This window comes from Theropithecus gelada, chromosome 8 (genome assembly GCF_003255815.1).
Source record: "Theropithecus gelada isolate Dixy chromosome 8, Tgel_1.0, whole genome shotgun sequence".
NCBI classification, from domain to species: domain Eukaryota; kingdom Metazoa; phylum Chordata; class Mammalia; order Primates; family Cercopithecidae; genus Theropithecus; species Theropithecus gelada.
In genome coordinates, this window is record NC_037676.1 from 39488141 (window position 1) to 39501140 (window position 13000).

Here is a 13000-nt window from a genome sequence, read left to right on the forward strand (position 1 = left end):
TAAATGAAGTGACATTTCTCATTTATTTAACTCAATTGCCAGGTATTCCACAATCCACAACTTCTAAGAGATCAGAGAAATGTTGGCTAAACTCAAAATTCTACTAAAGTTTTTGTAAAAATCAATGTCAGCTATAGTTTACAAATGGACATATTTTAATTTCTTATGAAATTTGGTGAAATGTATGAGAAGGCGCTACACTAACTTACAGAAGACCCAGAATAAGGATAAGCCCAGCAGCCTGGGCTGCTCAGAGGAGGAGCCAGGGTCTCCTTTAGAACCTTCTGGACTCCCTCTTACCCATCACTGTGTTTGCCTGAGAAGTCATTAGAGTTTGTGCTCTGCATTCATAGTAGGAAATAAAGTGAAAATAAGTTCCTTTCTTCACTTTCTCCCTGTAAAACCGACTTTACCCCTTCTGCTCCAAGTCAGAACCACCTGAACAGCCCCCTTTCCTTTAATGTAAGGACAGGAAAAAGAGGCCTCCATAATGTTGTTCTTTGTAGTAGGCCTAGCTGGACCCAACTGGAGGGTGGGTCAGCTTCTGGGCCACCGTGCAGTAAAGAAGTAAGCGCTGGAGGAGAAAGATTTTACAGACAACCTTTTGCCAGCTGGAAAATATAAAAACACTAAAGAAACTTCAGTTAAACTTTAAGGTCATAATATTAGAGATTGTTAGAATTGATAGGAACCTTGACTACCTCGTATTCCAACTCCTCACATTTCAAATGAGGACACTAAAACTCAGTGAGGGAACTTGTTTTGTTCAAATCCACAAAGGAAAAGAAAGAACTAACGACACGTGTAATAATGTGAACAACTCTCAAAAACATTATGTTGAGCAGAAGCAGTCAGACAAAAAAGAAAGCATGCCATATTATTCCATTAAGTTCTAGAATAGACAAGACTAGGCTACAGTGATAGAAATCAGATAATGGTTAGCTGTGATGGGGGCAGGAAACTGGGCAAAAAGGAGTCCAAGAGAACCTTTGGTGGTTATGAAAATGTTCTATATCTCGATTGGGCTGATGGTTGCATGGTGTAGATGACTGTCAAAAACCCATCAAATTGTATAACTGAAATCTATGCATAGCATTGTATTCAACTGCAGCTCAATTGGTTTATTTAACAGTAACTTGTGGGGCCACATGCGGTGGCTCATGCCTATAATTCCAGCACTGTGGGAGATAGAGGCAGGAGGATCGCTTGAGACCAGGAGTTTGAGACCAGCCGAGGCCACACGGCAAAACCCTGTCTCTACTAAAAATACAAAAAGCCAGGTATGGTGATGTGCGCCTGAAGTCCCAGTTACTCCAGAGGCTGAGGTGGGAGGATCATTTAAGTCCAGGAGATGGAGGTTGCAGTGAGCTGAGATGGCACCACTGCACTCTAGCCTGGGCAATAGAGAGCAACCCTGTTTTAAAAACAACAAAGAACAGCAACAGAAAAAAAAAAAAAAAAAAAAAAAGAAGCTTGTGAAGTTGTTAAAGGCACTCAGGATGTGAGAGGCAGGGCTGACCCTGGGACTCTGGCCATCTGCTTCCCAGGCCAGGTCTATATGACTCCAGCCATCTCCTTCCAGTTCTTTTCTTCCTTGATGCAAATAAACTTCTCAGAACCACATTGGGTAATGGCCTTGCACCCCTGGAGATTGGTACTGGAGGACAAATCTGAAGCAGCATCATAAGAGCATGAGAGGTATTCCATGGGGTTCACAATTAAAGCTGAGACATTAAATCATCAGCTCGGAACCACTCTGGAGGCAATCATGACTCATGCAAATTTCAAGCAAGACAAAATAATGATTATAGGTCCCCCAAGAAGGAAGCAGGGAGGAAATGAATGAGCTAAACAATATTAGGTGTCATCGGTAATTCCAGAAGTGATACGAAAGAATGAACATGCTCCCCATTTAGTTCTTTTCAAGTCTGCAAAACACCTCATCTAGTCACGTACTGTAATTATAATGTATCCCTAGGTACGGCATGTATAGCAAAAGGATGCAAGTGTAACTTAGGAAAAATAGAGCTGCTAAAATTGCCTGTGTATTAGTGCTGTAGATATAGAGAGATATATACAGTCTTTTTCGGCATCTCTGAAATTCCCTTTTAAAGCTACTGCCTTTTCTATGTGAGAAGTTAGAGCCTGTTTCTTCTGAGGCCTTCCTCATAGAAGGGAAGGCTCTTAACAATAGTGGACTTCAATGTTCTACCAATTAAAGACAGGGCTAGGTAGAAAGCACCCTTTGGCCCAAAGGCTGTGACACAGTCTCATCCCTGCCGTTGTCACAGTGATGCTGATTACCCAGATAGCCCTTAGCTAGAAAGACTTAATGACACACCACAAGTCTCACTTTCAGGGAGAAGAGCTGTTTTTTACGTTCAGAATTATAAAATGGGGCAAGCAAAGAATTAGCCTTGAGTTCCAGATTTCACTCTTTATTCAGAGCTTTTCTAGCAGCTTACAAATGATTATCAGCTGAAGAGAAATAACTTTACATTCTTTGGAAAAGGATAGCTCTATTTTCAATATTTTCTTATGGCCTGTTATCTCAAAACTTTACTGGTGATATATATTTTGTATTTGTCAGAAAAAAAATGCTTTCTCATGAAAAGCACAATACTGAAGTCTCAGGTTTCTTGGTTATTGGAGTTCTTGGTTAATATCAGTAAACTACATTGAAAATTCTACAAAGAATATTAATATGTTTAGCTTTTGAGATCCATGCATGATTTACGGTTTGTCTGATCGTTTTCAAAGAGAACATCTTCTCAGGCTTTTAAGCTGCTTTTATATTTTATTAAATATAGAAGGTTCTTTGTGGTTCACGTATCTTACAAAAGAGTCTTATTTATTACTGTGCAGCCCTCAGCTAACTCACTAGTGCGCTGAATGTGGGAAGTGAATTCCAAAATATTTAAAACAAAGATACTCCATCCCTGAAAATTAGTCTGAACATTCATTCAAGTACTTCCCAAATAACTGAGTATAATAGGGAAATAAATAATATGAGGTCTTTGTCATGAGGATTCATACCAGTTGGGAAAAAACCTCAGAGAAACCAATGGATATCACATGTTAAGGCCTCTTCTCAAAGGAAGAAGCAGATTTAGAAATTAGTACTAATTTTTGGTCAGTCTGATTTATTATCTTAGACACTTATGTCTCATTTTCAACCAACTGAAGTATCAAAGTAAGTAATGACAACTTTCATATCCTTTATTTCTAGGTAACATAATGTCCTGAGGCCTGGAGTGTTCCCTAAGCTCAAATTTAAGTATATTAAGGGGGAATTGTTCATTAGTCTATGGTACATACTTACAGTGCCTTTACATTTTATTTTAATCATTTGTACTACTTGACAGACTATATCCCTTGGAAACCCTGAAAAATCTACTAATAGGCAATTGCTTTATATATTGCCAGGAGCATTTGCATTTCTAAACCTTTAATCTCATCAGATAGTTAATATTTCTCTTGCTGTTTAACAATGGAGAGAAATTTGACTGCCATTATGCTGTTTACAGCTTTTGACCAAAAAAGTAAAAGACCATGTCTGTGTTACTACCAGCAAAGAGCAATCTGACAATTACAGTTTGATTAGTTATCATAACAGTAATAGTAATAAGGGCATATGACCTGACTCTTGTCTCTGTTAAAAATTACTTTTAGGGCCTTGGAAAAGTCATTTAACTTCTCTGAGACTCAATTTTCTAACCTATAACCTGGACATACGAACATCTGGCCAACTACAAGAATGCTGTGCATTTTAGATGTGATAATACTTTCAGAACAATTAAATTTGTTGCTGTACTCCAGAGGCTCACAAGTTACACTCCAGTTATCCATGGTGGCATCATCTCTATCATCATCATCACCATGGCAGGCATTGTAAGTAGCGGCTTAGTAAAATGTATCTAAAGGGCTGCCTAAAATGTATCACAATGTGGGTGGTTTATAGCAGAAATTCATTCTCTCCATAAGAGAAGAATTAATCACAACCCCTGGAGGCCAGAAGTGTGAAATCAAGGTGTCAGCTTCATCACTTTCCCTCCAAAGGCTCTAGGAGTGAATCCTTCCTCGACTTTTCCAGTTCCTGGTGATTCCTTGGTTTGTGGAAACATAACTCCAATTTCTGCCTTCATCTGCACTTAGCCTTATTCTCTGTGTATCCAAATCTCCCTTTCCTTTCTCTTTTAAAGTAATCAGGCATTGGATTTAAGGCTCACTATAGATTTAGGATGATTTCATCTGGAGAGTCTTAACTGATTACATCTACAAAGACCATATTTACATCTAAGGTCATATTCTGAGGCTCTGGGGGGAACCTGAATTTTGGAAAGACATTATTCAGCCCACTATACATACCAAATACTAGCTCCAATAAAATGGCAAAGACTATCTGGAAACCTGTTTTGAGAACAATTTTAAAGCTAAATTTAGGATGAGCTGCAAAGAGTGCCAGGATCGCAAGCAAGGGCATGGAAAGTGGACCCATATTTGTCATGTTCTTGTCATCACTAATCACTAATCCATGAGAGAACTTAAGATTGAGAAAAGATTTGTCAGTGTACAAGGTCACTCAGTGGCAAAGTTGCAAGAGGATTAAAATCTCCTGACTCACAATTCAGTGCTCTTTACAACACACAGTTTAATAATCTTTTTTCTTATGAGCACTTCTTTAGATATTATTACTAAAAATATAAATCTGATACCTCTATAATTACTGGCACCTGAATACTTACATTTATTTAATTGGTCAGATTGCAATAGTTAAATACATTTGGCTGACTCACATTTTCAACTATAGATAACATTTTCAACTCTACTGATAACAGTAGAGTAACTGTTATCACACTAACCTTCCATCTGAAAGCAAAATAAAATCTGGATATTATTAAATTTAAAGGAAAAATATTTGAAATACTTAAAAGCTTTGAAGAGTTAGTGTAGTTGATGTTGATGTATACTATTATCAGAAGGAGTATACTTTAATGAAAAAAATAATACCAGGGAAAAGAAAAACATTTCGTGATGAATAAAAGTTGATACAAAGGGCCAAATGAATGGAAATAAATTTTTAAAATTTATATTTGTAAGTATCTAATAATATACTTTGAGTATATAAAGCCAAAAAATATACAGAAAAAGGGATACATAGGCAAATCCATATTTATAGTTAAAGGTTTTCAACTACCTGTTTCTCTTGGGTAGAATATGCAGACAGAATATAAGTAAGGAGACATCAGCAAGATGGCTGACTAGTGGTGCCTGGCATTTGTTCCTCCCACAAAAAATAAACAAAATAATAAAGATTGGAGTGTCTGAAGGAGAGTGTTGAAGTACAACAAAAAATGGGCAAAATCCTTGTGGAGCACAAAAGCCCAGGAGAGCAGCATAAAGAGGGAAACACGGCACCCACCTCTGTTACCCTGTCTTCTCCATCACATTTGACTCAGAGCCAAAAAGGACTTTCCCATGGAGAGAAAAGATAGGCAGAAGCGCCCTCACCAGCCCACATAATCACTGCAAACACCTGTAGTTCTTACTACAGGGGAATCCCGAAGTCCTCACAAGTCCTGAGCCCAGTTTAGAAGATGCTTAGAATTCATGTGGCTACATTATCCAAAGTAGGAGCCCACATTGCGTACTGACTGTAACCCCATCATCCAAGCTGTTGCAGCATGGCATTATTTTGAAATCAAAGTCACTGCTGGAGTATGACGTGCTCTGGGGAGCTGATAGCCACTGTGCCTTTCTAGACTTGGGACTCTGCTGTCGTTGCACCAAGCTCACATGAGTGGTTGCAACATGACCACCCTGGCTGCTCAAAGCTGAGGCTCAGAAATGGCCACGACTCTAATTTTGCACAGCAGGGAAGTCAACCTCAGGCTGTCCAAACCAAGCAGCTCAGCAAACCTGCCCCTAGATAATCTTCCCTAGCACCATTGGCTGGAGAAACAGCCTGTCAGACATGTCCCTGAATTGCTGAGCCACTATAAGTCACGCGCCCAGCCAGAGAAACAGCATTGTGGACTCACCCCACGTAGACACATCCCTGAGAAGCCCAAGCCACCAAACCCCTATGCCCTGGGTTGGAGAAACAGCTCAAAAGCCTCATCCCAAGAGAGTCAATTCCAGAGTCAGCTAACCCACCAAGTGCATGGCTATGTCCCCAGACTGAGAACCAGTTCAGTAAGCTCACCTTCAGCAAAGCCACACCACTGCCACAACAAACTCCTACAGCTGAAGTCACTGAGGCATTTACATCACTAATGTGAATTACAGCTGGAGAGACTATACAAAAACTATACTATTGTGTTTACCTAGAATCAAAGTCAGTACACTCTACTCTACTGAGACCCTGAGATCCATCTACAGGAAAAAGTTTTTTCTATGAAAGCTGTTCCATAAAATTGGAAGAGGTGACTATTCTACTGAATGCACAGTTATCAATGTAGAGACATAAAAAACATGAAAAGTGAAGGAAACATGACACCTCTGAAGAAGAATAATAATTTCCTAGTAATAGAGCCATAAAAAAGGAAATTACAAAATGCCAGAAAAGGAATTCAAAATAAAAATCTTAAGGAAATTCAGTGAGATATAAGAGAATCAGATAGACAATTCAAGAAAATTGGAAAAACAATTCATGATCAGAATGAGAAATTCAACAAAAATTTAGATCCTCAAAAAAGATAACCAAAAAAATCTTGGCAATGACAAATTCAATGAATGAAATAAAAAGTACAATCAAGAATGTAAAAAAACAGACTAGTTCAAGCAGAAGAAATAATTTCTAAGCTTGAAGCAGGCCTTTTGAAATAACTCAGGCAGGCAAAATAGAAAAATAATAAAGAATAAAAAAGCCTAAAAATGTATGGGAACTCCACCTATATAAAAGAAACAAGTTTTAGTGTTCTACAAAAATGTATTGCATATTTTCAAATAGCTAGAAGAGAGGATTGTAAATGTTCCCAACATAAAGGAATGATAAATGTTTGAGATGATGAATTTGCTAATTATAAATACATATCAAAATATCACACTAGGTCCCAAAAATATGTATAATTATGTATCAATTATAAATAATAATACATTTTAATTATTATTTAATTTAGTAATTAATTTTAATAACGAAATTATTAAATAGTAAAATTTATTATCGTATCCCAAAATAACAAATTCTTAGGACTAAATCTAAATAAAGATGTTTAAGACCTCTACAAAACATTATTGAAAGAATTAGAGAAGATATAAACAAATGCTGGTATACACCATAATTGTGGATTAGAAAACTTAGTATTTTCAAGGAGTTTTTGAGGAAGTTGACAAGCTGATTCTAAAAATTATAGGGAAACACAAAGAGGAAAGAACAGTGAAGACAGTCTTGAATAAGAAGATACAATTAGAAGATTTACTCTATCAGATATCAAGACACTATAAAACTATAGGAAATAAGTAATGGGACATTAGCATAAAAAGAAATATAACACTGAGACAGAATATACACACAGACACACATGTACACATATATGTAAATCACTTGATTTACAAAAAAGCTCTGTGATGGTCTTTTCAGTAAATAGTATTGGATTAATTAGTATCTGTATTAAAAAAATCATGAAACTTGATCTCTCCTTCACACTATGCATAAAATTAACACTAGGCAGATCAAAGACCTATATTTGTAAGGAAAAACAACATAATATCATAGGAGATTATCTTTAGGACCTCAGGATAAGCATAGAATTCTTAAATAGCACTCAAAAACCTTTAAGCATAAAAAAAGACTGATAAATTAGACTTCCTTAAAAATTAGACACTTCTACAATTAGTAAGAAAACAATTCGATTTTTATAAACAGACAAAAGAATTGAACATTTATCATTTATTCTCTCTCTCGCTTTCAATCTCTCTCTCTCTCACAAGCATGCCCGCACATGATATACAAATTAAGTCTGAGGGCAGATAAAACAGGTATATGAAACAGGACAGTATAATTATTTTCTTCACCTTTCTTTAATTTTACACTTTATAAAGAGAGCAGCTTTGTGCTTTTGAGTTAGGAATGAATAACATCTTATTGATAGGAAAGAAGGCAGCACTGTAAGAGATGTTCCATTCTGAAGTCTTGCCTATTTAAATCACTTCAAGGAAGTGGTAACCTCTTTTCAAAATTCACATGCTACTCTCTGTTGGCTCTCGTTCCAAGCCTAAGTTCATGGTAACTGAGTGACATAGAGTAAGTAGAGACATAAGTCAGACACCACTGTGATCAGTGCTGGCCGTGCCATCTGCTGTCAGGGTGATAGTGGGCAAGTCACTTAACCTCTCTGAGCATTAGTTTTCTCATGTAAGATATCGGGTCAATAATATTAATGTTTATCTCAAGGGTAGTTAAGGGAATTAAATGAGAAAATAGACGTGAAAATACCTAGCCCCAATTCTAGCCCATGAAGTTATATATGTACAGAACAGAGAAGAGAGACATTTTTCTGAATCTGGAAGTACTATCTATATTAGTTATTTACATAATTCATACCATGTAAAGTCATCATTGTTTATCTGTTTCTATGTATTGAGCGATGAATACATGCTCCCAAAAAGTTATCTTTTTTGTTGCAGGTATTCGTGTGTCTGTCTGCATGTCAGATATAAGTTAATTCAAACATATATGGTGCCTGTAGCAAAATGTTACTTAGAGAAATGATGAAAACAGCTTGGGGGGATGAGCAGTATCCAATAATCAATATAAGAACTTCAGTATTCCATAACAAATCAAGGAAACTCTTCTTTTTGAAGAATTATCCTGATAAGAGTCCTCCTGGTGGACCAGAGTAATGCAAGCCATGGAATTGGCTTTGACTCACAAGGCAGAATATTGAGAAAACTGAGAGCCAGTAACTAACTCTGGGTTTAAATTTTCTCACCTGAGCCAGACGCGCTGTGATGTACGTCTTTACAATATCTTTGTGAAACAATTTCTTTGCTTGTAATGCTCCATTTCATTTTCCTGCTTAGGAAATTGTTACTTATCTTTTGAAATCACATATTCATTTAATCAAACAAGTGTATAAAGACCCTAAAATATATCTGGTGCTGTGCTAGGATACAAGGATACTGCGTTGAGCAAAATCAGACCATAACCTCATCCTCATGCACCCAGCCTCTGCACTAGTGTCCTCTAAAACTTGCCCTGGATTACTCCCTCCCCCATGCTTAAAGCTCTGGGTGCACACGTGGCATTAGAGAACAATCTATGGGTTTACACAGCTGTTTCCTCAGCCTGGCAGAGGGAAGAGGAAGGACTCAATGTATTCATTTTTTTTTTTTTTTTTTTGGATAAGAAGTCTTGCTCTGTCACCCAGGCTGGAGTGCAGTGGCCCGATCTTGGTTCACTGCAATCTCCGCCTCCTGGGTTCAAGAGATTCTCCTGCCTCAGCCTCCTGAGTAGCTGAGACTACAGGCACATGCCACCACACCCAGCTCATTTTTTGTATTTTTAGTAGAGACGGGGTTTCACCGTGTTGGCCAGGATGGTCTCTATCTCCTGACCTCGTGATCCGCCCACCTCGGCCTCCCAAAATGCTGGGGTTACAGGCGTGAGCCACTATGCCCAGCCTATTCGTCTTTTCTTCCCCAGTGCACAGCTTGGAGTATGACACATAGTGGGCTCTCGATAAATGTTTGTTAAATTAACATTCATAATTCATGAGGTGTTGACACAGTCCAATCTGTTAAATGATCCTCCTAATGAATATTAGAGAAATGAAAACGATTATGCTCAGGAAAATTACATCTTTTTGAGACATTCTTAGCTTTTTTCATATTTTATTAGCGTTTTATTAACAGTAGTAACAGCTGGTTTAAAAATGTCCAGTGGTTTTTAAAGAGCTACATAGTATAAATAGAGGTGAAATGGTGCCTGGTGAGCCTTTCTTAGCTTAAAATTATGAGAATCTTTGAAAAAATGGAATAAGTTTCCATTCACTTGGAAATAGTTATGTATATAAATGACTTAATATCCTGGGGAATTTGCTATGCTTCTATAATAATCAACAATATTCATCCAGAAAGGGAAAGTGGTAGAAGACATTCATAGAATTTGTCACCAAAGTTTGGTACATCCTACAAATAAGAAGAATATTATTGATTTTAAAACACTTAGCATAGATTTTAAATGTCCTAATCTCATAAAAGTATGCTAAACTGTCCTTGAAAAAATGAAAAAAGGAGAAGATTCTTATTACTCATGCCAAATAAAGGGAAGAAGCCATTCTTCAAGTAAGCATCAATATCATGTGAACTTTGAAGCAAAAGAGATATAATTTCCACTCTACTTATTTAGAAATAAATGTAATGTTGAGCCTTTAGTCATCTTACTAAAAATTACATCAAAGAAACTGAAGAGTGAAAGCACAAAAGTACCTACTTGGTCTGGTGTTTAGATCCTTTCAGATGGGCATGATACTGTTCTATTGAGTTTAGGGAGACACTGCAGATGGTACATCTGTAATTGCGCCTCAGACCTGTGGACAACAGACAGACCTGGTTAGCTGCATCCAGTCGTCAACCACCTGAATGAATCCTAGCATCTCCAGAAGTTCAGGGACAGAGTATCTGAGAGCCTGGTCTGTCCCACCAACACTTCAATCCCTTCCTTGTAGAACACAGCCAACAGGTCTCTTAGCAGAGGACTAATTATGAATATGTTAGAAGCAGCTTATTTCATTTCTGGATGGCTTAAATTATTTTAGCGTCCTTCTTTGAATTGAGTTAAGGTGTTTCTGGACATTTTATACTCAAACAAAGATGTATTCTATTTTTCTCTAAAGCATATAGACATAATAGCTCTCATCTCTGCAGTGAAAATTGAGACTCCAGAGAAAAACTCTATCCTAATTCCTTTCCACTCTACTCCAATGACAGTATTAAAAATTTAACTTTAGGCATCATTCATTTAGGTGTTTCTTCTAGGATTATTTTATAAAATGCAAATGCCAGGAGGAGAATAATACATCAATCTGACTCATATGGAGTCTTACTTTCCACCAGAATTTAGAAGACAATCTATTCATTCACTTTTTCATTCATTTAATGAATTCACTAATACAGTATCAACTTTGGGCCAGGTACTAGAGATTCCAATATGGATAAGATGCTCTTTGCTTTCAGAAGTTTAGTAAAAATCTTGACTAATCTAGAGCCAATTTATGTTAGAAAGCAGCTTTAACCAAATAGCTTTAAATGTTTGCCACAGAGCTGAGACTCATAATGAAACATACTCCTTCAGCTAGTATGTCCCTTCAGAATAGAGAGAAAACTAAAGTCGGTCATGATCTGAAACTTTGGATTTTAATTCTGACTCCAGTCATTTCTAGTTTTGTGGTCTAGAGGAAGTTACGAAACTTCTTTCTAGCCTGTTTCTTCATCTACAAGACGAAGACAAGGCGGATCACATCACTAGGTGTTGTAAGAACTAGGTGAAAAAGATATGAAAATGGCTGGTAATCCTAATGATTTGGGAGGCCGAGGCAGGAGGATAGCTTGAAGACAGGAGTTCAAGACCAACCTGGGCCACATAGCAATATCTGGTCTCAAAAAAATGTTTAAAAGTCAGGCATGGTGGCACACACCTGTAGTCCTAGCTACTCAGGAGGCTGAGAGCCCAGTTCAAGATTACAGTGAGCTATGATAGTGCTACTGCCTGCCTGGATGACAGCCTGGATGACAGAGTGAAACCCTGTCTCAAAAAAAAAGAGACATATATATAAAACAATGTTTAGCAAATGAGTACAGAATTCTGTTCTAGCATTGTAAATGCCAGGACTGAAAGCTGTAGCATTTGTTTTTATCAATGCATAGTATTTAATTTCTAAGAGACAAAGTTATTCCTCTTTTCCTGAAAAGAAAATAATGGGACAGCTTTGCAACTTGCCACCTGGATAACTTTACGCAAATTATTTGACCCTTCTGGACTTCTGTTTTCTTACAGTATTGTGGGGAGGGCTGAGTGAGATGTGGCATGTATGTGAGAGTGCCCAGCACATAACAAGAGATCAACATGGGCTCGCTAATTTTACTATTTTGAAGAGATGTTAAAATGGAAACACTTTCTGTTTGAGTGTCCCAGTCGAAGCCCTACTGGGAAGTCCTAGACACAGATGATAACTATATCCACATTACCAAAATGAGGTAAGAGAGTATCAGTGCAGAACATCCAGGGGAAGTAGTCACGAACCTGTGCTGACCACTCACCACCAGTATAAAGAAGAGACTGAAGAAGAAAGAAAGAAATGGGTAGAGACTTTCTTAAGAGAGAGCTATATTGTACCGTGAGTTCCATGTGGGACCATGGAGTTCTCCCTCACCGTAAGCCTGTGGAGAAGGGATTGCACAGAACTACCTAGAGGGCTTGAGGAGTACCTTCTTGTTACTTGGGACGTGGTAGGTTGAGCTCTGACATCACCTGCAAGAACCAAAGGGCTAGAGACTGTGGTTTGTTATCTTCTCTGGTGGCAAAGTATAAAAGGTGACAGAGTTGGGCATGACCTGCGTTCTCAAAGCTTGTCAGAAGAAAGGATATGTGAAAGCTTCCCACAGACTATGTGTACCCTGTATGAAAGAAGCTGATTTAAGGACTTCTTAGATACTGCCCGAAAGGGCTGCCTGAATTTGAGGGCAATGAGACTTCAGCAGAAAGGTGCTGGAAGTGTTCGCCTGGTTATCTAGGTGCTTAAAGTGATCCCAGAGGAGCTACTTAGCCCGTATTAAGTAATGACAATTCCCTGAAAAAAGCCATGAAATTGTAAACCAAAAGGTATCTGAGACAGGTCTCAATCAATTTCAATTTAGATAATTTATTTTGCCAAGGTTAAGGACGCATCTCTGACACAGCCTCAGGAGGGCCTGAGGACATGTGCCCAAAGTGGTCAGGGTACAGCTTGCTCCTATACATTTTAGGGAGCCACGAGACATCAATCAAGATGTGTAAGAG

The 13000-nt window shown here is 37.8% G+C and overlaps 1 protein-coding gene across 1 annotated transcript in view; it reads right to left on the reverse strand.

Moving 5' to 3' along the window:
• Nucleotides 1-13000, reverse strand: part of ZMAT4 (zinc finger matrin-type 4) — a 250246-nt gene that overhangs the window by 39687 nt on the left and 197559 nt on the right. The window contains exon 5 of the mRNA XM_025394322.1: nucleotides 10436-10532. Coding sequence (XP_025250107.1) covers nucleotides 10436-10532 — 97 coding nt within the window. The remainder of the gene's footprint in view (nucleotides 1-10435; nucleotides 10533-13000) is intronic.